The 27,976-nt window shown below is 37.1% G+C and overlaps 1 protein-coding gene across 2 annotated transcripts in view; it reads right to left on the reverse strand.

Annotated features, from left to right (window-relative positions):
* The window catches only part of TNPO1 (transportin 1), a 64,895-nt gene that overhangs the window by 19,089 nt on the left and 17,830 nt on the right, over nucleotides 1–27,976 (reverse strand). For both annotated transcript variants that reach the window (XM_068176994.1, XM_068176995.1), the window contains exons 4-12: nucleotides 27,583–27,658; nucleotides 10,670–10,819; nucleotides 8,122–8,228; nucleotides 6,895–7,028; nucleotides 4,516–4,597; nucleotides 3,712–3,834; nucleotides 3,152–3,270; nucleotides 1,350–1,410; nucleotides 535–703 (exon numbers count right to left, since the gene is read on the reverse strand). In XM_068176994.1, the coding sequence (XP_068033095.1) occupies nucleotides 535–703; nucleotides 1,350–1,410; nucleotides 3,152–3,270; nucleotides 3,712–3,834; nucleotides 4,516–4,597; nucleotides 6,895–7,028; nucleotides 8,122–8,228; nucleotides 10,670–10,819; nucleotides 27,583–27,658 (1,021 nt within the window). The remainder of the gene's footprint in view (nucleotides 1–534; nucleotides 704–1,349; nucleotides 1,411–3,151; nucleotides 3,271–3,711; nucleotides 3,835–4,515; nucleotides 4,598–6,894; nucleotides 7,029–8,121; nucleotides 8,229–10,669; nucleotides 10,820–27,582; nucleotides 27,659–27,976) is intronic.

The following is a 27,976-nucleotide window of genomic DNA, read 5'->3' on the forward strand; positions in this document are numbered from 1 at the left end:
ACTCTATTGAGAAGAAAATTCCTTACTGAGAAAAGAAATACCTGTAAAAGGGCCACAGGTAGTAGAATGTTCACATGGGAATAAAAAACAATCCAAACCAAACACAACCCAGTTTTAGAGGGAAGACTGAAATTAAAGAAAGCATTATTAAGCTTGCTCCAGTTATCAATGTGCAAAGCTTTTTTTTCTCTTTTTAAACTGAATTTAAACAAGTGATACAGGATTTTTATTATTTCACAGAATTAAAATATTAAGTCTGAAAGCTCCATTGAATTGTATCAAATAAATATTTTTAACTCTATCTACCATATTCAAAATAAGCTTACAGATGGAGAGTTTTTGCCAATACAAAGTGTCGTCTCAAAGGCTCCCCCCTCCAGCAAACCCACCAATTATGTCAGCAGATAGTTATTTTTCTACTTAAAAAAAAAAAAGCCTTGGTATTCCTTATACACAAACTTGTCTTTTTACTGTGGTTCTTGTATTATGCAAGTAGCTCTTGTTCAAAGCATTTCACACGTTACTTTGACCTACTTAAATTCCAGTCAGAAATAGTATCATCATCATCAAGTTCATCATCATCATCGTCATCATCTTCAATACCATCTTCTTCATGTTGCTGAGCCACCGTTTTCGAACGATGGAAACGAGGCCTTATATCCTGCTCACTATCTGGAATAGCTTCATCTTCTTCAACATCCCCCTGTCACCAAATTGTTTTATTAGATAAATTAGTTCAACTGTATTGATTAAGAAAGTTAACAGTGTAGTTTTAGTTCAAGATTTTTGAAGTGTATAAACTTCAAGATTTTGTCAGTATACCTGAACTGCTCAACCAAAAAAATGCCACTGTTTCTCTGTTCTACTGCTGTATTTACCAGAAAAGCAATAGAAAGATACAAGGAAGAGAGGTATGCTCACCCCCAAAGTTACCTTCTTGTAAAGAAATTACTCAATGGGAATGAAATAGAAAGAGATGATTGAGAAATTTTGATACAGACATAGGTAGTGATGGAAAAAGCTATGTATTCAACCTAGAAGGCATTAGAATTAGTTCTGAACATTCTTTTAATGCTGAATTCTTGCAGTAGTTCATGGTAATAGTATCCCAGCCTCACCTAAATTGTGTGGGAGGGGACTGGGACAAAGCAGGAGAGCCACAGATCATTTTCCAACAAACATGGCATCAGTTGCATTTAGTATTTGGAACAGCATACTTTGCCCCAGAAAGTTAATTCTCCACTAAAGAGATGGTAGGCTAGGTCTGTCCACTCTGACCTGAATCATTCTGATTTATAGGTCAAAAGCTAACCAACTATTCCAACAGAGTAAAAGAAACTGATGCTCACCTTTAACAGAATAATATCAATCTCTGAATATTTCATACCATTTACCAGCACAGGTATCAGCCTACAAATAAATATTTATACATATTACTAAGGAAAAATGTCAAATACTTCCCATTAAAACATTTTCACCACAACAAAAGAAAAAATACATAAGTATATATAAGCCAAATGAAACTGATAACCATGGATGACACAGCAACAGTGAGAGACTCAATTTTGCTACATGCTGCATGTGAGTACTGTTTTTGAAAGTATCAGGCTTGCTCTAATAATCACACACTGCAGTATCACATTATGTTCTAAACTTCAAATGAAGGAATAGTAAGTATAAACATTATCATCAATTCACTGGTATTTCTGCAGCATACTTAGTGAAGTATACATTTTATAAAAAAGCCCACAGGCATAAAATTGAATAGATATTAGAAACCACATGAACAAGTTTTAAGATCTTGTCTCACTTTTAATTTAACATACAAAATTTTAAGATTATTAAGTACTGACAAGCTTAAATAGCTCCCCAGTCAAACAGGACTCAACAACAAATAAGTTGCTTTAAACACACCTGATATTGAAAGATAATGGGAAAAACATGATGTGACTCTTTATAATTTATTTTTCTAGAAATTTAAAAGTTTTTTTAAATGAGTATGATGCTGTTGCAATGTCAATGTTCATGTAGGCCAAAAGAGATTGAATACTAGTAGTTGTTAACTACATGGTGTGTGTTGGGAACTTCTATTATGTAGTATCATTCTTTAGCCTTTTGAACTACAAAAATAGGAATTAAATCAGGCCATTTTGAAATTTAAAAGTAATTTATTGTAACACATTCTCTTGGTTTTAACTCCTAGTCTTTCTCTGCAACAGTACATGTTTTAATCTCAATTTTCTACTTTTTAATTGGTTAGGGAAACCAAAATTTTGCTTTCTATTTTAATTACTTCACACCTATACTGCTATTTTTTGCTGAGAAGGATGTGTCTCCTTGTCATTCAGTTACTCCGTTCAAAATCTTGAGAGAACTCTGTCCATATTTAAAAAATCTTCAGTGCATAAATTAAAAGAAAGAGTATTCATTTGATGGCAACACTGAAGAACTAATTTCCTGTTGTAAAAGATTTCAAATTAGTCTGGAGGAAGTTGCAAGCACTGTTGCAGAAAAAAAGATATTTGCATTACACACATGGATATTTATCCCATTCAATCAAAGATCTATCTCTTGAGGCATAGGAAAACTTTTTGAAACTTTGAAGAAGTAGGTTTTGAAACTTAAACTACTATCAGGCTGCAGAAGTATGAAGGAACAAATTGTACAGGCTTTCTTCAAGTTAACTTGTAAGAGTAATTGATACAGAACTGATTCCTAAATCCAAACAGTGTCATTTTGTTTTATGCTCTTTTAAAAATGAAGAACCCTTTGCATGACAATGCACATTGAACCACTGCAAAGAGATGCATACATAGCAGTAGTCAAGACAACCAGATATTACGGGTAATGTCATGTGGAGTTGTTCACTTAAGTGCATTTTACCTAACCTTTGCATTCATGTGAAGTGTAACAGCTTGTTAAATTCGAGGTAAGCACTACAGTGACACAGTTAAATTGTTTCTGGAGTTCACTGGGTCCGAGACCCTCAGAAGTCTTTTCAATTTTACTATGCACAAGAACTAGCTATGGAATTCTTCTAAGCATACTGCAAGCCATATACACTGTCTCTGAGAGTATCCAAGAACAAGTTAACTGAAATTTTAAGAGTACTGTCTGAAAATAAGTATGAGCTGCAATTCTTGACACTTACTTAGTAAGATGCCGACATAATACCTCTTTACAAATCGGCTGTTCAGCCAAAGTCAGCCAAAATTCACATGCCTCCAAAGCCACATTTTCATCTTGGTCCTGGGTCCTTTGAAGCATGTACTACACAATATAAAAATAAATTAGTTGCATAAAACAGAACATTTATGTTAGAACTTCTTCATTAGCAACTCAAATACATCTCAGGAATGTAAAATAACATGCTTTATCCTGGTTATGGTCAACACACCCAAAAAAGTGACAGCTTCAATGTGTAAACTGGAGCAGTTTCAGCACTAGTGCTAGATTTTTAACATGATCTTCGCACTTAGGGTCAAGCAATGCCTGACTGTGATCCCAGCCATTTCAGGATAATTGATTTAATGAAGAATAAACAAGTACCATATGCACTGCCTGTCAAATACAATGTCAATTTGCAATTAGATAAGAATAAGAGCTAGCAAGTTAAAGACCAACACACCTGTTCTGATGAATGCTTTATATTTATTATTTCTGCAATGTCAAACAGGGGAATCTGTGGAACATCTAGGAAATGAGACTCACCTCAACTATACTAATCATATGAGGAAGCAGGCGATCCATTCGAACTTCCAGCAACATTACAAGAGCACGGCAAACATTTTTGCGTACTTCAGGCTCCTCATCACCAGCCAGTGCAAAAAGATTCTGTTGTAAAGTAGTAACAGTTGAAAAACCTCAATTCATCAAGTTCAACTTGTATTAGAATTGACATTACTGACTGACTAAAGGAGACAGATGTACCTCTGTACTTGCCCAATGCACACCTCAGAATACTATTTTATTTTTTAAAGACATATGGGTTAGCAAATTGACTCTTCAGTCTCTCAGTGTATATTTTATACATAAATATGACACTGTATATTAACACTGGTACAAGAACAGTACTTCTGGATTATATTTGCTCCTAATATAAATTGTGTCAGTACATAAGAGGAGCAAATAAAATACTCTAGACAAACCAGAACCTTCTCATCCAAGTTCAGTAACAGTATTCAGACAGGCAGATAGGCCCAGTGACATGCACTTCTCAGGACAGGTAAGGGACAGACTGCTGCCATTACTTTTGCACCTTTGCACAACAAGAGTTCTCCCTACTTAGGAAAAGGAAACATCTTTTGAAATACACCTACTTATTTTGCTTACAGTGTGGTTAGCTCTGAGCACAAGCATACAGAGTGAACTTCAATCCATGGTGGCTTAAGCTAAGAATGGGCAATGAGAAATGGAGAGTTTAGGGGTAAAAGTGGTTGTAAAACATAGTTCAAACCTCTTGATAAATCAGATAGGTAATTTGACTTAAACTTCCAACCAAGAATACACACCCACCTCAATAAAAGAATCTATGTGCAACATAAGAGCTTGAGTTCTGCTGATGATAAATTGATTGACACATGCTACTGCATGAGACCTACAATAGAAACAGTTAAAATATATATGTTTCATGAGTTAAAAACATTTTTAAAGTGTACTGAGGCATCAAAAGCATAAAGCAAGTATCTTCAAAGGCAAGAGAGAACAAATCTATGCATCTGTAGCATTACCAACAAAAAATTATGAAACTACATTTTAAGTACTGCCTTATACTTTGATATACCTAATAAATATTTTAAAATAAAGTATTCAGTAAATAGGCTAGGATGACTACAGCTGGCATATTTTTTCTGAACAGTATTTATGTTCTTTTTGAGCATTTTATGACTGTGATCTTCTCAGATAATAATAATTCCATACAAGTCAAATACAAATATGGCGGTATTTTAGCATGACCTTCTTCATTGTTAAGTATGCAACCGTCTTTGCAATATGTTTACAATTTACTGAGACCAGAATGTGTTCACAATATAGATGTAGCTTGGAACAAAAACACACTTGTAGTTGGATACATACTAAAACACTTGTGGAAGAAACATTCTAAGAAATGAAGCACTGTTCTTCTATTCCATTTCATGCAAAGCCATTACTAACAGGTCTTTTTCATTCTCAGAGAAAAAATCAAATTCTCAAGCCAGAGGCACAAGGCAAAACTATCTGTAGAACCCTTTGAAGATTCATTACAGTATTTTTACTACTGTAACTTCAAATTTCCATTCTGTTAAAACATTTTTTGGAAGACTCTGTCATAAACATTGCTCAAAAATTGTCTTTTGATGGATTCAAAGTATTGCACTGACGTTACTAGTCCTTTTAACACCTCAGCAGTATGAAATGAAATTAGGCTGTGGGTAGGCAGGTAGCCTTTAAACTTGAAACTGATTTAAGTGTCAAAGTCATGGACATAGCAACACAGGAAAATAGTGAAAGACTGACAGTGCAGTAAAGACAAAAGCATGTTTTTCTGCCTCTCTCCCAGCTCCAGAGAATTATTAAGTTTATCTTTCCACAAAAACAAGTTCACATTTAATTTCATAATTTTCTTAGTGAGCATAATTTTCTTTTCTTTTATAGATGACTGTCTGAACTGTATTAGAATCCCATCATTCGTCTTGGGGTCTTCACTATCTACTACTCTTGGCAATAAAGAATTAAAGACACCTTAAAGCTATCAAATATAATTTTCAAAGAGAAGATAAAACACATTTCACAGAGTCACAAAGAATCGTAGAATGACTGAGATTGGAAAACACCTCTGAAAGTTATCTGGTCAACTCCTGTGCTCAAGCAGGGCCACCTACAGCCAGTTGCCCACGACTCTGTCTAGCTGGCTACCGAGTATCTCCAAGGATGGAGACTCCATCACCTCTCTGGGTAACCTGTGCCAGTGACTGGTCATCCTCCCAGTAAAAAAGCTGCTTTCTGATATTCAGAAGGAACATTCTGAGTTTCTGTTTGTGGCTACTGCCTCTGGTTCTGTCACTGAGCACCACTGGAAAGAGCCTGTGCCTTTTTTTTCCTCCTTCTCTTAAAGTATTTACATATGTTGGTGAGTCCCAACTCTCTTGGCCTTTCCTAATATGGCTCTTTGCTGGAGTTTTTCCAGTATATCCATGCCTCTCTTACACTAAACAGTCCAGAACTGGACACAGTACTTCAGGTGTGACCTCGTCTGGAAGACAAAGGGAAGGATCAACTCCCTTAAACCAGCTGGCAATACTCAAATCCAGGATACCATTAGCCTTCTTTGTGGCAGGAGCACTCTGTTGGCTCAATTCAGGGTAAAAGCTACTAATCTTTGTAATGAATACTAGCAGTAACAATTTAATTCCGGAATTTTTCTTTTATATTGTTACTTTGGAGAGATTAATATAGTTTTATAGTGAAGAGATGATGAATCCATTTAATTTGATTCTGCTGGAAATTCAGTTAAAGGCAGAATTTTTTCTTCTGTCAGAACTCAGAAACTTTTGTCAGCAAAAGAATTTTCACTCTTCCATTGCTGAAGACACTACAAAAGTAATTTAAAATTGTTATTTCTAATCAGAATAGTAAGTTCTAAGTACAGCACTGAATTTTTTGTAATAATATGCAAAAACTTAAAAGAAGCTATTTGATTTTCAGAGCCATTGACTGATTGCATGAAGAGGTGAGATTCTTGTATTAACTATGAAGATAAACATGAAAATTACTGATGCATAAAATCTCTGTAGGTCTCTGCAGGATCATTTAAAAAAGCTAAGCAGGTTTTAAACAGATCTACAAAATAGCAGCCTTGCTGCTAATGTAAATAGAATTTTAGCAGGCAACTGTAAGTACAACTCATAAACCTACCGTATTTTTGGACTGCTATGCTTGAAGAACTGCAAGAACTTAGGTATCATGATATTGAGTGGCCGATCCAACACATCACTATCTAAAATTTCAGCAGAATCTTCACATATCTTCTGAAGAGCACCAAAAGCACCCTGTTTAAAAATGAATAAACAAGTATCTTCTTTCACATTCTGAAGAAAACAAAACTTAAGACTTCATATAGAATGGGTAATTCCAGTACAACACAGTAAATGTAGCTAGTTAATAGTGTAAATGCAGCTAACTAATTAATGATTATATTGAAATAGTCTAAAAGGCGTTTTAGTTAAACCAGCATCTGAGCATCTGTCTGCTCTCAAGCTGGGAGAGTCAGCAATGACTAAGTGATAATTTTAGTTTGATTTGATGCTCATCTATCTAAATATATTTCAAAGAACAATTAAAAGATAATTTTTATTTGAGAAGTAAGTAGAATGAGCAGAGTATCCAAATTAATTGCATATATAATTGTATTTCTTTTAATAATTCACTATGGGACAAAACAGAGATGATGGTCAATTTGAGTTTCATTTTCAAATGTGGGTTTTTTTTTCCCGAGAGAAAGAAGCACAAAACCCTACACAACAGTGCGCCATCTTAGATCATTAGTTGTCTCTGAGGTTCACTTTATACAACATTTTTCCCACTTCCATGGAGATGTTAGTAAGTACTTCAAATGGTGTGATCACAATCTTTATTTTTTTTACATCAGACATAGCTTTATATTTTTTCTGTTAGTTTAAAACTGTTATTTACTTATTTCCCTTCATACAGACTAAACAAAACAGTTCATTTCACTTTGATATAGGAATTGATCACTCTTCCAGGTTAAGTTACAAGAAAAATGAACACTACTTTTATGTAAGACAAAATTCAACATCAGCTTAATGATCCATTGGTTCCTAAAAGATTAGGCATCACACAGCAGTAATTTCAGGAGACTTCTGAACAGAGATATGATGATTATCCATCTGCAATCTTATTCCACTTTTATGCAAAGAAAATCAGTTTGCTTGAATCAACAGTATGAACATGGACCACAAGTAGAAGAAAAAGTATCAAATTTGAGCCACTGTTCTGCAAGGAGAACACATGGGCATATATAAATACAGACATACACACAATACATATACAGAGTGTCTCTGAAGAGAGAAAAAAATAATGAAATTCAGATGATCCTCTTCTATTTTCTATAAATTTCCTTACCTCACAGGTATTGTAATCTTCAGAATCCAACAGGCTGCAAAGCTTTGGCAAGAGTTCAGGCCAATTCTGTAACTCCCCTTTTGAGGCAATGGTTGTTATCAGAATGCCTAAAAAAAAACCAGAAGAATGGAGAAAATGACATCTCACATGCTTTCACTTCTTTCATATAAATTTTTTGTATATTTCTCTTCTCAAATATCTAAAGAGCTAAGAAAGTTATGGTTTTGTTAAGGACTGGCATGCATAAAAAGAGGAAGTACATTTAATTGCAAATATTATTTGAAGGGCTTTGAACAGCAAAAGTGGGTTGCTCCTTCCTGCTGCCATGAAGGGCTCAAGTATTAGAAATCAAGCACCAAGTAACTTCACTTAAGGAAATTATAAATGGTAACATTTATATATCTGTATAATTTATAATTTATAACATAGCAGGGCAGCTTCGTCTCTAAATTTACTAAACACTGTACAAATCTGGACTTTTAATAAATACAGAGTATCCACGCCAAGTCACAACTTTTTCTACTATGATATGAAAGCATGAATGTGGGAATCTGTCATTCAATAAACTTACAGCCTAGTGATAAGTTACATGTTCACAACTTTACTGTGTTTACCCAAAACATTAAGGACATTTTCTAAGACCAAGATACCTACTAAGAGCTTAAACACTATTGTAGGTCATCCAGTTAGGAGCTGTGAGAGCCAGCAAACAGGTCAGAATCACTAATTCTGTCTCCAGCACATAGAGAAATCCTGGGGAAAACTAATTAGGTGGCAAGGACAGAGAAATCTGCTTATAAACTAGGACTGAAATTGTATGAGTCCATTTTGCCTCAATGCAAAATGTAACAGCTAGCACAATCCTTTATGCAACTGGCAGTTACTTCTAATAAGTATAAACACAGAAGAACTCAACACTACTACAACTAGTAATCTCCCTAGCAAAAAGTGATGGAAAAAGTTTCCCAAGCTTTTTCCTTGAGCTACTCACAATATATAATTTTTCTTTGGAGTAAAATGCTAAAATTCTTGTTAAATACAAAAGTATAAAGGACAACATTACAGAGCAAAGGACATCCTGGATAGGACACACAGAAATTAATAAATATTTTGCATTATTCCAGGTCAGACAGTTACAAGGATCCAGCAATTCAAACAGAAAGGTGCCAAACACATGTGAAACAGCAACACTTATGCAAGCATGTAGTTAATCAGCTGCTACTCATCTTCAGAGTTCATATATGCCTAATAATCCTTGCAAAGATCACTTAAAACTGAGCAATAATTAAGCTACTAATCCACAAGCATCTTCTATCAGGAAAATTTAAAGAATAACTGCTTGAAAACAAAAAACCCCTAACTCCCTCAAAAAAATATCCCACAGACCATCACCAAACAACCCTAAGATAGCAAACCAAATGGAGCTGGAATAAATTCCTTAGCTAATTCCATTATACTCCACTGAGAACTCCTATGAACAAACAAGTAAGCATGACTTCTACAACCTGAAATTCAAAGAGTACCTGCCACTCAAAGACTTATTTCTAGTCTCATTAGGAACATTGGTCATTAATATAATTCATAGTAAAGCAGCTTCACATCTGGCAAGACAGCAGGAAACTATTCAAATAAATGAGTAATTTTCTCTAGTCTTTAGTCTGTAACCTGAATGCCTGGAGAAGGAATCCTACAGAAAAAGCAAATTTTTCTAAATAGTAACTGGTAGATTATTTTATAAGAGGAGTCATCTGAAAGAAGCTGAACCCCTTTCTGAACTGACACCCATAGCCATTTTCAGTATTCAAATACATATTACATTTTTCTCATTTTTAAGCAGACCAGGAAAATTACTACAACACTGGAGGAAATTATATTATCAGAGAACACACAGAAAAGCAACTTTACCTTGAACTAAGTAAAAAAAAAAAAACAAATATACATATTTTATGAAAGATGTATATCAAGACAAGGTATTTATGAAATCAAAAATTCATGTAACAAATAAAACTTCTCACTGGAACTAGAGCATCTTTAAGGTATCTTCTGAGACCATTTCAAGATTTTATGATACTATGAAGTTCATAGTATCACCACATTTACCTACTGTTTTCTCACAGAAGCTCTTTATGTGAATGCATTATGCAGTATGATGATGTGCAAATGTGTGCATATAGGGGGTGGGGTGTAGAAAATCAGCTAACAGATGCATTTCATTGATGGAATCAGACCACTGCAACAGTTCTTAAATCAGGCCTTTATCTTGTTCCTGTTTTTAGGTATGTAAGCTGGCAGCAAGCTCAATTTAGAAAGATTCAGATCTTAAATTTCAAGAAATATGAATTGCTATATCACTTTTAAGATAACAGGAATCTAACGTATGACATCTTTACATTCACAATAAAGAAAATTTTCATTGAAGCATGGAGAGGTTGGGACAGTTATGAGAAGCAAAAAAATTTACTAATTTAGTAACTCTTTATGTCCCTAGTACAGTTTTCACCCAGAAACATTTTCAGTACGCAGAGGACAGCATTAAGAACAAACTTACCTACAGTAGCTCTAATTAAGGGGGAGGAATCACCAATGTTGTTCAGACATTCACTTTTAATGAAGTCAGTTACCCCATTTGGAAAGTTGTGAAAATGTGCCTTTACATTATTCTTCAAGATAAGACCACTCAAGGAACGTGTTGGCTCATCTGCAACAGAAAGTAATTACAGTCAATCTTCAATCAGCTCACAGAAAAAAGACAGATTTCCAGAACAATGCCATAAGATCAAAGCTTATATACAGATATTAATCTTAATTTCCTTATCTCTCCTTCCAGCTACACCCATCAATTCACCTAGGAAACCTTTTCAGGTTCAGAGTATACAAATTAATCACCAAGCATATAAAGTTCAACAAGGGTAGTGCCAGATTCTGCATTGGGGAATGGGGCAAACTTGGATGTGCAGATAGACTGGGAAATGAGATGCTGGAAAGCAGTGCCACAGAAAGGGACCTGGGGGCCCTGGTTGATGCCAAGTTGAACATGGTCAGCAGTGCCCTGGCAGCCAGGAGGGCCACCCATGTCCTGGGGACATCAGGCACAGCATGGCCATCCAGGCAAGGGAGGGGATTGTCCTGCTGTGCTGGGCTCTGAGGCAGCCTCACCTCGAGTGCTGGGGCTTTTCTGGGTGCCACAATAGCCTAATGTAAGGCTAGAGAGTGTCCAAAGGAGGGCCATGAGGATGGTGAAAGGCTGTGAGGGGAAGCTGTATGAGGAGCAGCTGGGGTCACCTGGTCTGTTCAGCCTGGAGGGCACTGAGGAGAGACCTCATTGCAGTCTACATCTTCTTCTTGTGAGGGGAAGAGGAAGGACAGGCACTGATCTCTGTGTGATTCTTGGGGTGTCCTGTGCAGGGCCAGGACTTGGTGATCCTTGGTCCCTTCCAACTCAACATATTGTGAAGTCACGTGATACAAGAAACTCTATTAAAGATGTTTGTCAGGCAAAGACATTCAGACATTGTGATTATACTGACAGGCTTGCTGCAATACTGTTACTGTAAGGAACTGGTGACAAACCCGGTTTCATCACAGTAGGATATGGAAATCATGTCAGGAATGTGCAGTAAAACCTCTACCCCTATTCCCACATGAATATTCAATTTTTCTATGAAGTAAGGGACTTCAATCCCTTTAAAAATACAAAATGCTGATCTATTAAATTAATAATTAGAGGAAGCAGCAAAAAAATATCTTGAGCAATGTTAATAGGAAAGTGTTACATAGTATGAGCTAAAAAAATAAATGCAAACAGAACTGACCTGAACTGAGTAAGAATTTAAGTTCAAGTAACAGTGTGAGTTCTGTTCACTGAGCTTTCTCTAAGTTACTGTGCCAAGTAGAGGAATGAAAAAAGAACGGTCTAGATTTTTCATTTATAGTGGAGTAGGTTCGTGTTTCATTCTTAACCAGGGCATGAGTAACTTGGTATTACATCTGACATATTCTGAAAGATCTGAATGTTCTATACAGAAAGGTTTAGTTTACAGTATAAACAAATTTAAATTTAGTTTACAGCAACCCTAATAGCGCTAGAAGCTAATTTTAATCAGCATTTTAGCCACTTGTTGAATTTTTTCTATGAAGTCCTGATTTGGGCAAAATAAGGAATTCCTCTGTGCCATGAAGCAGTCTACACATGGATCTATTCCAGACCTTCAAAACTATTATTAACCTAACAGAAATAAGTAAAATAAGAGATACAACTTTCAAATATAAAGTAATTTCAAACTAAAGCTACTGCATCACAAAACCAAGACTCTCACAACACTGCAATGTCTGACTGACAGCTGACTGACAGACATTGGACACTTTATATCAGAAGAGAAACAGAGCTTTTCAGAAGATAGGGGATTGTTTGGCTGATCAGAAATTAAAATTCATTTTAATCAACTGATTTTGAGTACCAAAACCAGAGTGCCTTCATACACTTTTTAATCTTGTCTTTTATGTACATATTTCAGTTCTAAAGAACCATTAATTAGAATGCCCTGGAACTACAAAGGTATTGATATAGAAACAAACACGTCCTTTAGAATTCAGTAACTTTATAAACCAGGAAGCCATCCAATGAATATATATTTGAGACAATTCTACAACTTTACCTACACTATATGATTTAAACACCAACTTCTAAACAACATAAACAATAAAACTCATTTTACTTGCACAGTACTACATTTGTCAGCATCTCTTCTGGGAGAAGGAGGGGAAAAGAGAGTTTGTTATTTAAAATAAAAAACTAAAGATTGTATGTGTGGACAAACTTCTCTCAACCTCACAACTTAGTTGTGAGCCATCACAAGTATTACTGTAGTTACTTGGCAAGTCAAATCAAGTAATTTTGAGATAGTCTCTAAATTAAAAGTAAGATCTTCACATCAATTCTCACACCAGTAAAGTACGTTGAACTCTGCTTTACATAAGTGTCATCCATTGGTAGGTACACACACCTTTAAGAAATTCAGTAATTCATAAATTATTATGATGACTTAAAATTGTGCCTGGGGAGAAAGGAAGCCAAAGGAGTCTTCCTTTAATTTCCATGTTTTAAAACTTCTGCAAACCACAAAAAACCATTATCTTTAACAGGCACAGACACCAAATACAATAGTTACAGTAACTCCTCATCATCTAGCACTATCTTCTTGGCGTGAAAGAAGTCAGTGACAACCAAAGTCTGATTAGAATATAGTAGGCTAGTCACTAGTAGGATAAACTCTGTAATGAAAATATTAAACACTGCATTATGGAAAAACATTAATCCATTAGAATGCTTGGCTACAGCTACAAAAGGGACAAAGCAACAGCCTCAATTTAACCATGCAGAGATACACACATTATTAAGTTACTTTTGTCAAAACCAGATGGATTAGTCAACCAGTTTAGATAAAGATCACATGCAGGTGAAACTTCAGGACCATTTTTTTTTCTTCACAAACTATTTTGTGGTATGCAGCAGTATGAAATATCTTTAATCCATTCTTTTAGGCAAGAGAACAGAAAAACTATTCTTCATAGAAAGTGATTATCCCACATAGCTGCAACAAAGATTCCATGGGATTCATAATGGAAGTGGTATCTCTGACAAATGAAGAAGAAATAACAAAATGAGGAAAAGAAGAATTTTTTTTTAAAAAGCAAAATCAATTATCAATGGTTTGAGAAGTGACAAGCAGAAATCACAAAGGACTTTGTGCTAAACAAACACCAACCACTTGAGACAGAGAAGCAGCCCAGAATCTGATATCCAGGCATTAAAATAAATAAACATATAACACTGCATCTTAAAGTCTTTGTTTAAGAAAAAAAATTCAGATATGACTGGACAAGGTTATTTATGGAATCCAGGTTGTTCAACAACTTAACAGCTACACTGTCAGAAGATAGTAATATAGGTCTGGATTAAATTCTTGCTGTAACACCAAAATTACAGGCAGATGGCTTAAGAGCTCAGTAAGACACCCCTCGGTCTTCAAAGATTTTGTGATTAGTTCTGTCAGCCATATGCTTCTCCCATTACAAAAGCTCACAGTCTTGTCTCCTTTTGTCTCAGTCAACTTGGAAGTACAGAGTTGACAAGAACATATAGTACAAGAAAAAGAAGGAATGTGAAGCAGACCTCTGGTATTTGGTATCATCTTCAGTGCCAAATCAGTCCATCAGCTGAAGATTCCTCTCTCACACTGCCTCACTTTAAAATAAAACTGCAGAACAATTATAATTGGTTTCTCAGTAAATTTTCAATTCTGTTTTAAGATTCTGATACTAGCTCCAAATTTTAGTAATAGAGCAAATGGATGCATAGCCACATTACACAAATTATTTTAGGGTTACTGCAGTGCTTTTAAGAACCGAAGTGTGTCCTCAAACAGTTGTATTTCCTCTACTGAGGGTTTGTATGACAAAGGTTGCATATGTGGAAGTAAAAAGCTTTTTGTAGCCTACCTGCAAGCCCAGGTAAGCATATGCTTCACCATGCCTTTCAGAATCATAGAATGATTTGGGTTGGAAGGTACCTGAAAAAGGTTATCTCATTCAAAGTCCTCACCATGGGCAAGAACATCTTCAATTAAATCAGGCTGCTCAGAGCCCCATCCAATCTTACTTGGAATGTTTAAAGGGATGAGGCACTCACTACTTTCTAGGCAACATGTTCCAGTGTTCTACCACCTGCACTGTAAAAAACTTCTTCCGTATATCTAATCTAAACCAACCTTCTTTCTTAAAATCATTACACCTTGTCCAGTCACAATAAGCCTGGCTAAGAAGTTTTTCCCTGTCTTTCCTATAGGCCCTCTTTCAGGTATTGAAAAGCCGCAATAAGATCTCCTGAAAGCCTTATTCCTTCCATACTGGATCACACCAGCTCTCTCAGCCTTTCCTTCCTGTAGAGGTCCCAACTCCCTGATGGTCATTGCAGTCCTCCTCTAGACCTGTTCCATGTCTTTCCTATGCTGTGCCCATACTTCCACTGTCTCTGCATTTCTTTCCTGCCCTTTAGTTTGATGAGCAGGTCAAACATAACTTGCTAGGATTGCTAAAAGAACTGAGTGACTGGGATGAGAACATTTGTCCAGTCACAAGCTGTGATATAATGATTTATTAGCATGGCTATTATTTTGCTGTGATATCTTGTGATATTGGCAACATTAGATGTAAGGGTGAGACTTTTTCTAAGGCAGAACTGCCTGTCTGTCAATCTTCATCTTAAAGCTGTAAAGTCTTTTTCAGAAATAAGCTGTCATTCTGTGTTTTAACTATCAATATGGATTTACTATGTACATATACAAAATGTGTATTGACAATGACTAGTGTCACTGTTGCACAGGAAAATTCCTGATGTATTAATAAGACTGACTGTTAAAAGAGATAAAACCAAAAAAATAAGAATCCCACCAGAACTGTGTAATATGGGAAGCAGAAAATGAACAATTTCTTTCATCCTAATATATAAGAATACAGCACAAAAACAGCTTCACAAGCTTCCTAGCAGAAAAAAAATCCTGCTTTTTTATTTTTTGATACTGGACTATGCCTTAAGTGTAACACTTTTGTCTTAAATTAATATGGTTACCATCACATCAGGAGTGGAGTGACGGTATTTCAAAACATTCAGTGCATGTCAACACATAAATGACTTTGAAATGTAGTGACCAGACTGAAGTTAATCAGTGCTCTCCATTGACTTATGTGAGTCATGGAAAATAATTTAACTCAATTGCCTAAGCTTAGGAATGTCTGTAAGAGACCAAAACAAAGCTGGAAATTTTCTACTGATATTGAGTTTAGCATATTTATTGAATAATAAGTTATGCTTCTTAAGATGATGGTGTAAATAAAATTGAGCTGTGGACAATATAGGAGAAGTATTGAACTGCTTACCAAAAATAAACTTGTTGGTTAGTACATTTGAGTCTCTGTGGCAAGGTTTTGCTAGCAGAGTGGGACCTGCAGAGGTGACTTCTCTTGACAAGTTTCAAGTGTCCCCCACATTCAACAGAACAAGTGTCAAATGGCTCCAAGATGGATCTGGCTGCTGGTCAAGGCTGAGCGCATCAGTGATGGTGGGAAAACAGCAGAGGAGGAGGTGCCTACATCTTCACTCTCAAGACAGGACTTGAAATGGCATGAATCTGAGACAGGCAAGGTTTAGGTTGGACATCAGGAAAAGGATTTTCACCCATAGGGTGGCTGAGCACTGGAAGAGGCTTTCCAGGGAAGTGGTCACAGCACCAAGCCTAACAGAGTTCAAGAAACATTTAGGTAACAGTTTCAGGGACACTGCGTGATCCTTGGCGTGTCCTGTGCAGGGCTAGCTAGACACAATGATCCTGATAGGTCCACATCAACTCAACATATTCTATGATTCTCTGATTTAAGAAAGGAAAAAAAATTACTATGCAAGATTGCAGTCAGAGTAGAGAGAAGTATGAGAATATGTAAGAGAAACAGCCCTGTGGACATTAAGGTAACTGAAGGAGAGGCAGGTGATGCAGCCCATGGAGGCTCATGGTGGAGGAGATAGCCACCTGCAGCCAATGCAGGATCCCACACTAGAGCAGATGGATGTCCAAAGGAGGCTGTGACCCTATGGGAAGCCTACAATGGAGCAGTCTGCTCCTGAAGGACTGCATTCCATGAAAGGGATCCACACTGGAGCAGTATGGCAAGAACTGCAACCTGTTGAAAGGACTCATGATATAAAAGCTTGTGGCAATTTTTCTTCTGTGGGAGGGAACCTCTCACTGGAACACAGGGAAAGTATGAGGAGTGCTCCCCCTGAGGAGGAACAACTGGCAAGAGAGAACATGTGTTGAACTAACAACAGACCCTATTTCCTGTCCCCCCGCACCACTGGGTGAGAGGACGTAGGAAAAAATTGGAGTAAAGTTAGGCCTTGGTGGAAGGGAGGTGTTTTAAGATTTGGCTTTATTTGTAATAACCCTAATCTGATTTGATTGGTCATAGAAAAAACTATTTCCCCAAGCCTGTGACAGTAATCAGCGAATGATCTCTCCCTGCTCTTATCTCAATCTAGGGACTTTTGTTATATTCTCTCTCCCATGTCCAGATGAGATGAGGAAACACAGAGCAGTTTTGGCAGGGATCTGGCATCCAGCCAGATCAACCCATTACAATTAGTTTTGGAAGGTTTTGTATTCTAATTAATATACCACATGTCAATCAAAATGCCAAATTCAAATACCTCTACAGACTTGCAAAACCAAGACAAGATTAAAGAATTAATCTTCTGGTTTCACTTCTACTTTCAGCTTCTCTATCAAATCTCCACAATGTGGTTGTCCCAGCACTTTTCCTCTCTCATGTAGTCTTGTGTTGTCTCCTGATTCAGCAGCTAAACCAGCCCCAGAATTCTGTCAAGAGCAGAATAATCATCAGAATAAGAAACTGGGATTTAGCATGATGAGAACATGATTCACTGCATGGTCTCAAACTGTACAACAAATTCAGGACAGTGCTGTAGTTTGAGAACATGTTAAAAGTAATGTAATGTCTCTGGCATTTACTTTTTGAGGGTGAGGAGGAAGATGAGAACATGGACTTTTGCGCTTAGTCAAGTGCACAGGAAAAGGAAATTATGATATTCCCAATGGAACTTGCTTAGACAGCACCTGGCAGTGAATGAATATAGATTTAGAGTCATTAATCTATCTGAAGAAATTGCCTTGTCAGATGACTAGAGGTTTTGGCACTCTCTGAATATATCAAAAGTGAATCTTTAAAATGTGTGATAATCTGTCATTTGAATAGCTGTTGGTACACAAGGATTACCTGAATGACTAAACTAAGACTGTGTTATCAAAAAGAGTAATTCAGAATCCTATTTAAACTGCTGAGTATTGGAAAACACAAAATACAGGACAAAACATTGGTGTTGTACAGGGTGCTGCACAGTGGAAAATTTGATTAGTTTTCCTTCTGTCTATATCCTGCAGGTATAGCTTAACAGAAAGTTGTGTGGTAGCATGCAAGTGTAAATGTTCTAAGGCCAGACTGCTTTGTTTCTCTGATACTCTCACCAGCCAGTAAAGCTTCTTCCTCTAATGAAAGGAAAACCTTATCCTTTTTATTTCCTAAGCCTGTACTCAGTGTGCTTCCTTTTTTTTTCACTTCCCTTTATCCTGGCTGACTTTTCTGAACAAAATGATAAATCATCAGACATTTAATTAGTAATATTAGGTTGCACTCTGGCAAACATCAGAACATAGATTTGGTACTGCTGGAGGTGTTCTTCCTAAGCAGCTGTGAATCTAGCTAGGAAAACAAAGAGCACAGACCTGCTTTTAATTCAATACACTTTCATACATTTAATATTTTATTATTGTTATGATTTTAGGACCTTAGATTTTTTTTTTATTTTGTTACACAAGAGTTCTTACCAGAAAGGTTAAGAGTACCAGTGAAAATGAGACTTATCTGAGATGCTTTGCTGGGTGACCATGCTGCTCTTCTGAGCAGTTTTAAATCCATCTTCAGTCTGTTTAGTTTTCAGTTTCTACTTATGACTTCATCAGTCTTCTTTCTTTATAGGGGAATGAACATGCAGAAAACTGCGAGCTCTTGTCATTTTGCAATGTTCAAAGCTCCTGAGACTGAGAGTTTGCCAGTCAGAATTTTCTCTGATCAGAAGTATATCTACTGATTCAGAGAAAAACATCCATCACTTGAAGTTATGTGAACGCTTTTTCCTAGGAGATATCAAACTAAAAATTTGTCCTGTTGAATCTACACTTGCTTGGACTGCCAGTGTGACACTTTGGATGAAGCAGATAACTGCTGTAAGGCAAAGCGGTTGTCAACTCCCTACACAGTCTGAGTACAGACTGCAGTCATTGTTACCTGCGACTGAGTCCTCCCTTAGCAGATCTGCAGATGACAAAGTTGAGCAGTGCAGTTGAACAGCACACAACAGAAGGAAGGGATGCCATCCAGAGGGACCTGGACAAGCTTGAGAAATGAGTCCATGAGAATCTCATGAGGCTCAACAAGTCCAAGTGGATGTGCTGCCCCTAGGTCAGGGCAAGGCCAGATATGAGTACAGACTGGGAGAAGAAACCAGTGAGAGCAGCCCTGTGTAGAACTAGAGGATGAAAAGCTGGACATAAGCCAACAATGTGTGCTTACAGCCCATAAAGCCAATCGCATCCTGGGCTGCATCTAAAGCAGTGTGGCCACTAGGGTGAGGGAGGGGAGTGCCCCTCTACTCTAAGCTGGTGAGACCCCACCTTCAGTGCTGCATCTAGCTCTGCTGTCTCCTGCACAGGAAGAACAATAACCTGTTGGAGCAAGTCCAGAGGAGGGCCACAAAGATGATCAGAGGGCTGGAACACCTCTCATGTGAAGACAGCCTGAGACCTGGGGTTGTAAAGCCTGAAGAGAACACTTTGGGGAGACCACAATTGCTGCCTCTCAGTACTTAAAAGAGGGAGAGCAACTTTTTTCACTGACAGATAGTGGTAAGACAAGGGAGAAGATTTCTAAACTAAAAGAGGAGAGATTTAGATTAGATGTTAGGAAGAAATTCTTTACTCAGTGGGTGGTGAGGCACAAGAACAGGTTGCCCAGAGAACTAGTGGATGCCTCATCCCTGAAATTTTTCAAGAGTTACACAGGGCCTTGAGTAATCTGATATAGTGGGTGGCATCCCTGCCCATGGCAGGGGAGTTGGAATTAATCTTTACTGCCCCTTTCAACTGAAACCACTCTGTTATTCTTTGATGATTATGTAGCTCTGTCATGGCACAGTTGCTCCTGAATGCCTGTTGAAAGCAGAAGGCATGAGCTTCATGGGGTTTCTGGAGAGTGCGTATTATGTTATTATAGAAGGAGAAGAAAGGAGTTTAAAATATTTTGCTAAAGCAGTAGTAATGCTTATCCTATTACTCATATTAGCATGAAACTGTGAGGTCAAGATGTGCCTTTTCTATGGATAATAAAGATACTCAATTCTGGAACTGGTAAAACATACTGTGGATATTATTATTTGTAGTATCAAACATATCTGGGTTTTTTCCTTCTAGGTTCCACTCTCTTTTGACATTAAAGGAAAGATGTTTTAACTTGTACATGAACAGTGGTAATATGCACTCCTTTACTAAAACAGATTTGGCTTTATAAAAATGGTTGGCTATCAAATTTGACCTGGCCCAGCACTGCAAGGTAACATACATGCTGAAAAGCTTTATCATCCCAACGTCTCACAGTAAGTATGCTTTCTGAAAATCTAGAAAGAGGTGGTGATATTACTTCCTATGAGCCTAAATCAGACACCAGTATATAGTCTTCTAAATAGGAAGCACCTCTGAACTGCAATGAATCAAATACTGCTCGGGGAACTGAATCCCTTTAGAAATACCAGCAACACTTTTGCTTTCTGTAGGAAAAAGTGTTGCCAGTGTTTCAAATACCCCATAGGAATGCTTGATACTGGCATTTTAAGCACCCTTAGGTTGGATGTAAAAAAACAACCAAACATTACGGAGTGTGAGTTTGGTTTTTAAAACAGCAAAGAAATACTAATTGGAGCTTTTATAGAAACATTAAGGAAAAGCTTGAAACAGCTGATTTAATCTTCCACCTTACACCTAAAGATTTATTTTAAGGCCAAAACAGATATCATCCAAGACTACTTGAACTTCAAAAAATGACATAGCAATTCTTTCCTTGAATGGTCTCAGGAACAAGGAAAGAAATAACAATGGAGAATTTCATATTCTTGATTCTGGATGTTCAAAATAATGAGCTTCAGGAAAGTGTTCCTGAAGTATTGAATCACGTAACAAATCCACAATCAAATTCAGTTTCTTTCAAAACTCTAAATAAATAATCTGTTAGAAGACTTTACTTAAACGTGCACTAAAAAATCCCTAAAGAAGCATGGAAAGGAATAATTAGCAAGCACACTAGGGAAAGCCATGGAATTCTTACTAACCTTACAAAATTAATTATATGATAATACATATACTAAATAAGTCTGCCAATGATACTAAACTGGGAGTAGCTGCTGACTTCTTCAAAGGCAGAAAGGCTCTGCAGAGAGACCTCAATAAACTGGAGGGCTGGACAATCACCAACTGTATGAAGTTCTAATGAGTGCTGGATTCTGCATTGGGGAATGGGGCAAACTTGGATGTGCAGATAGACTGGGAAATGAGATGCTGGAAAGCAGTGCCACAGAAAGGGACCTGGGGGCCCTGGTTGATGCCAAGTTGAACATGGTCAGCAGTGCCCTGGCAGCCAGGAGGGCCACCCATGTCCTGGGGACATCAGGCACAGCATGGCCATCCAGGCAAGGGAGGGGATTGTCCTGCTGTGCTGTGCTCTGGGGCAGCCTCACCTCGAGTGCTGGGGCTTTTCTGGGTGCCACAATAGCCTAATGTAAGGCTAAAGAGTGTCCAAAGGAGGGCCATGAGGATGGTGAAAGGCTGTGAGGGGAAGCTGTATGAGGAGCAGCTGGGGTCACCTGGTCTGTTCAGCCTGGAGGACACTGAGGAGAGACCTCATTGCAGTCTACATCTTCTTCTTGTGAGGGGAAGAGGAAGGACAGGCACTGATCTCTTCTCTGTGGTGATCAGTGACAGGACCCGAGGGAATGGCTTAATTTTGTGTCAGGGGAGGTTTAGGTTGGATATCAGGGAAAGGTTCTTCAACCAGAGGGTGGATGAGCACAGGTAGAGACTCCCCAGGGAAGTCATCACAGCACCAGCCTGACAGAGTTCAATAAGCCTTTGGACAGTGCTCTTGGGCACATAGTGTGACTTTTGGGGGTATTTTGTGCAGAGCCAGGAGTTGGACTTGTGACTTTTTGAATGAGTCCTTTCCCACTCAGGATATTCCATGATTCTACTCTTTCCCCTAAGATATTTAGGGAACTCAACTATTAGATTTATGTACTCCTTAGTAGAAGTTAGTATTTTCATAATTCTTCATGTATCTGAACTTCAGAAAAAAAAATGCTTTGCTGTTGTTAAGTAGGACACTATAGGGTGTCCTGCTTACAGGTTATGCATATACCTATACCCTATAGGGTATGCAATATGCATACCTTACATAGAAAGTATGCAGCATTTTAAACTGTAAAGGCAGATTAATCTGACTTGATTTCTGAATGGTAATGCAAACAGTTTCACTGCTTGATAATTATTTTTGGATATTTAATAGTGATATGTAGGGTCACTGTACTGGGGGGAAGTGGTAGGGGAGGGGAGCTTCTGTTTTAATTTAACAATTAAAACTCCCGAATCACTCTTCTGTATTAATCCTTCTCATCAAAGATATCTTCTTGAAATGGGTAACTGGGAAATTGACACATAATCTCACATTACGATCTTTTTCTTGCTCAGTTTCAGTTATCTTTCAACAGCAACATGCAAAAAAGATCCTAATAGAATGGATTCATGAAAACTGCTCTCTGGATCAAGTTTAAATTTCACGACTCATCAGGAAACATTCACATCAAACCCACATGACCATTTTAGATTTATCTGATAAAAAGCTGTTTTGAATTATATGTGCAAAACTAGATTAATTATTAGTGTCATGATTACCAGAACATAAATTACTATCTGTGAAAAGCTCTGTTGAAACAAAAACTTGGAGGGGGAGAGAGGGGAGAGAGTAGGGTGGGGACAGGACCTGCCTCCATGGTAATGTTCCAGATCAAAGTAAAGCACTCTGAATGACTAGATCATCTCATGAGCAAGACCAAGAACTGCAGAGACCATGCTCTTCTATCTTCAACTGGTTTATAAAAATCCAAAGTATTTTGGAAATAAACTCAAAAGACCATCCTAAAAGCCCGTGACAAGAACAGTACTAGAGCAGTGTTCTCTGTTTCAGCTCATTCACCTTCAGAGTAAAAGATCATTTTAAGGACTCTGATCCTTGACTGCAATAGGCTTATACCACTGACTGTGACCAATCAATCCACACAGATAACACTGTGGAGAATAAATAGTAGAATTCTCATGTTTGGATGGGGTAAAAAGTCAGTCACTAAAGCACCTTCACAAGATCACAGTTGTGTAACTGCAACAGAATAGACAACTGCAGTTATACAAGCCAGCAGAAAGTATCAGGACCATTATATACTTTTCTCTATATTTTCCCATTAGCATAAGTACCTACTGAGAGCCCAGCAGACAAGGGGGGGAGGTGAACAGAGAACTTTACAGAAATAATGCAAAACTAACCACGTCCCATTAAATAACAATGGACATAATCTTTTGATAGTTTAGTGCAAGCCACATCCATCTCCCATTCACAAAGTTCAGGATGCTGTCTGAAATAAAGTGTGGTGTAATTCTGGACTGAAACTAAGCAGAAAACACCAGGAAATTGATGTAGTTGTCCTACAACAGAACAATGCAAATTAAGAAGGATGCTATTTCTATCTATTTTAGAGTAGAAGGAGAAGGAAATATCTTACAAACCTTGATTTACAAAAGGCATAAACAAAGCAAGTTTTCATACAGGCAACTTTGGAAATTTCATCATTGCAGTCAACAAGGTCTGAAACAATGAATGTCTGTATTATGACATCTAGAGGTTCTGACCTGGCTCAGACTTCATATATCCTGGAGAACTGCCTCAACACACCTTAGGCAGTGACTAGAATGGGCCTCAGCAAGACAGCAAAGAGGCTGAAATTAGGAAAATATATTATACTTCCCTTCAAAGAAACATACCTGGACTAGGGATGCAATAATGCAAACAAGGAAAGGGGGATATAGATGCATGACTTGGATCAAAGAAGGGAAGCTGCAATTAAATAAAAAAAGCAACAAGCAGAACTGATGCTTCCATGTAGCACTGGACTGTTTCAGTCAAACAAAAACCAGAAAATTATCTGAGAAGCAGAAGCAACATGCACACAACACTCCAGAAAACAATCTATTAACAGAATACAGAAGACTAGAGGCTTCTGAGCTCACCTCAGGGGACTCTGGAAGAACAAAACCACAAACCCAACACTACAGACAGGGCAGTGTGATTACATTATCTGTGAGGTTTTTTACCTTCCAGTCCAAGAAGGAACAACTACACTAACAGTGCCTACAAGTAATATTTTCATTTACAGATAAATTAGCAAAATAACTCTTTTTCGTTCAGACTACTTTTCAGTTAATCTGGACTCCATCTTACTTACCTAAGGAAGATCTTTAAGCACCATACTTTGTGGGAAGTACACTCTAGAGATCTATATCTTAAATTTGAATGGCTTGGGATCTTATTTTATTTCATCAGCCTGTCTACTGTCTAACTGAATGCTGTTTCCTTAACAGGTTTTATATTGTGATATTTTAAACACTGGGGTTCATTCACATTTCTAACTCTATCTTTAGAAATGCACATTAATTTTAAAACAATCAAAACAAACAAACAAACCCTCAACAAAAACTAAAAAGCCCCAAACAAACAAAAAACCAAACAAAAACCCCACAAACAAACAAAACCAAAAGAAACAAGAAAAAAACCCCATCAACCAAATCCTAAAAAACCAAACCCAAAAAATCAAGAAGAAATTAAGTACTTAAACCTTGGGCTACATGCTGTAGCAGCAAAGTAGGCCATATATTTTCACTGATGAAATGGCAGCAGGGCATTCCTGCTTCCAGGATGACCCAAGCTTAACAGGCTTTGACAGGGCCCAGAAAAAATTTAAAAACAAAGCAAACAAAACCCCTGCTTACATGTAGGATTATCACAATAAGTCTTAAACCAGTAAGTCACAAGCATTCAGAAACAGAACCCTGATGGAACTAAAACTAGAGGAAAAGAAGGTAACAGTGTTTTCAACTGAATAGTAACGGTGCTAAACCAAAGCAAATTTACTACACATAACCTTTAACTTAGTATCTTAAAGGCAAGGCTCAGTGAAAGCCAGTTTTGTAAATGGCTTGTATGATAGGTTGTAGAAGAAATTTTCTTGCAAAGTTAATAGTCAACAGAGGTGTAAGGCTCCGGCCAAAGACAAATTGGTGCAATCTTCACTGCTTTAGAATGATACTATTTAACACATATTTCAACTAACAATGAAAAAATTCCCATACTCGGGAGCTGTCACCTAAATGTATCCTTAAGCACCATTTTCTCTTTAGAAGTTTTAACAGTAGCAAAAACTTAAAGCTCAGCTCCTATCTGCTACCAAGCCAAGATCTTCTTCTCGTGGACTATGAAAACACCTTAATTTTTATTTAATAACTGTCAAATATTTTATAAGCCTATTTTCATTGCTCCTTCTGTTGGAATAGTATGGACACAATAAAAAACATGAACTTCTAACAGTATGAATATCCATGCTTTGGTTTGTGGCAGAGCTGTAGAGACAGACAGCCAACAGAACCCACTTCAGAAGGGAAGAAATCAGAATGCTTTCTCAGTTGTACTGAAGTCAGGTATCTACTGGGATGAGTCCATCCAAGTATTGTAGCTGCTGACCAGCAGTTCTAATAGTCTCATTACCCTACTTGAGCATGAGGGAAGGTGAAGGGCTTGTTGACTGGATTCAAAGCAAATCCAATCAACAGTCTCCTGCCATTCTTCCTTAGTCCTACCTAAGCAAGATGACATAATTTGAATATTTAGAATTTGGCAAACACTCTGAAAAACACCAACACCAGACTTGGTTATGGTACCTTCAAATTTCACAAATTTCTAGAAATAGAGATACAAAGATAAAAAACAGTTGTTTTGGACAAAAGGTTATGACCCTAAAAAATGTCATGATGCAGGACAAGAGCATCACCAAAGTAACAGATGCTCTTCAACAGTCTCACAACAGACCTCATGTATGATATTGTGAGACATATCAGTGTAATCTGATCCAAAACACTGCTCCCTGGAAGTTAACTTGCTACTTCTTCCCAGCTTGCTTGGCCCCTCAACCTGCCACAACCTGCTGTTTTCCTCTCAGATAAAACAGCTTTATACAACCATTTTGTAACAGCTAGCATCTCCTACTCTTTATCAAATTCTATAGAGGTCGACGTGATTAAACCTAAGGAAGGGAAAAGATGACTACTGAATAACCGAAATAGTTCTGTTAGGAAGGTAGATCTTGACACACAACTAAACACCAAACATCTATGACAATCTAGAACCTCAGGCTCAAATGGTGAATGAAGAAAGCGAAACTAGGAGGTTGTTTAAATGTCAGAAAACAAATTCGTGGACAAAAAAAAAAGTAAACATCCCTCTTGTCACATCCTTTGTACAGATTCCATATCCCACTACTGCAACTGCTTTGCTTAAAATTTTTCTGGCAATGGTATAAAGGACATGGTATCTACACTGGCACCTTATTCAAAGATTCGATATCTTGGCTGACTCAAGTCTTGAAAATGCTCTCAGACTTAAGAGACTTTACAGATTATTAGGGGACTTCCTACAAAGAACACACAAAAACATTTAGATATACTCTAGCCTTCAAACAGGAAAATATACTTTCATACTCCTCTCTGTTTCCCTCCTCCTGAAGCAAGCTGATACAACCAAAACACTACTTAAAATTTACACAAACATTCTTGACAATTCTTTGTCAAGGGCCACACACAAGTAAATCTAATTCAAAGGAAAAAAGCAAGTATTCACAAAGACGCGAAATATCAAATGGCAGAAAAAGCACTTGTAGCAAAACACAAAAGGAAAAAAACCTAGAAAACTACCCAAACAACCTAACACGATTACAAACATATGTAAAGAAACAGATGTGCCTAAGTAGATCTCGAAACAAATTTTCCTTTCTCTATCAAAGACACCTCAAAAAAATAGCTGTAGTCCACTGAGAAGACAATATTTCACACATCCTGATCACAAAGTAATTGGCTGAATTTACCAACTGGTAAAGGCTATACACTATGCCATATACAATCTGTACTGTAATGTCCATAACAATAAAACAACATGATTGATTTCTAACTGTATTTTAATACAATTAAGTCTTCAGAATGACGATTATGACAGACATCTTTGGACAACTCTAAATATGTAGTCTTTAAAGTATTTAGCAGTCTCATTACTACAGAGATAATTATCATAATTGAACTTAGCAGTATGTTTTAGAATGTATATAGTCATGATTCATCAGTTATTCCACAATTTTACTGCAGTCCAATAGTGGTATGAAGCTCTAACATTCTCAGAAGATTTCATAGGCCATTTAGAATAGATTCCACTGTAAGGCTGATAATGCAAGTACCAATAAGTAATCAGATTTTTTTTCCCCACAAAGACCACTGAGTGCATAAGTGAATTCTACATGACTAGATAGCTCAACCAACCAGCAAACTAACTAGAGCCAGCTTTCTATTTCTTTGAAGCAAAACAATACATTTCTTTCTAAACGCTAAAAAAAGTAAAATAAAAGTCACTATCTCAAGAACTTACCTTCAGACTTCAACTTTGTAAGAACAAAAATCAGGTAGTTGTTGAAATCTGGATACTGATTGAGTTGTTCTAGTTTCTGAAGAGAAAAACTGTTAAGGAAAGTTGAAGCTTTACATACAACATTTATAACTTTTTGGATACAAAGACTGTTATATTTGTTATGTACCGCTACATCACTTCAATCAGCTGTGACTATAAGCTTATGACATATAGAGCATGAACAACCTAAAAAAAGTTTCTGTAATTTTCTTTACTGAAGCAACAGCTTTTAGTTATGGGGAAGTCTAAAAAATAATCCATGGACAGACATAAAAATTAACAGATCCTTAAAAATACCTGTAAAGCTGTATCACTGGAAGAGGCAGCTGAACATTACCAACAACTGTGTAGACAA

Source organism: Anomalospiza imberbis, chromosome Z (assembly GCF_031753505.1).
Source record: "Anomalospiza imberbis isolate Cuckoo-Finch-1a 21T00152 chromosome Z, ASM3175350v1, whole genome shotgun sequence".
NCBI lineage: Eukaryota > Metazoa > Chordata > Aves > Passeriformes > Viduidae > Anomalospiza > Anomalospiza imberbis.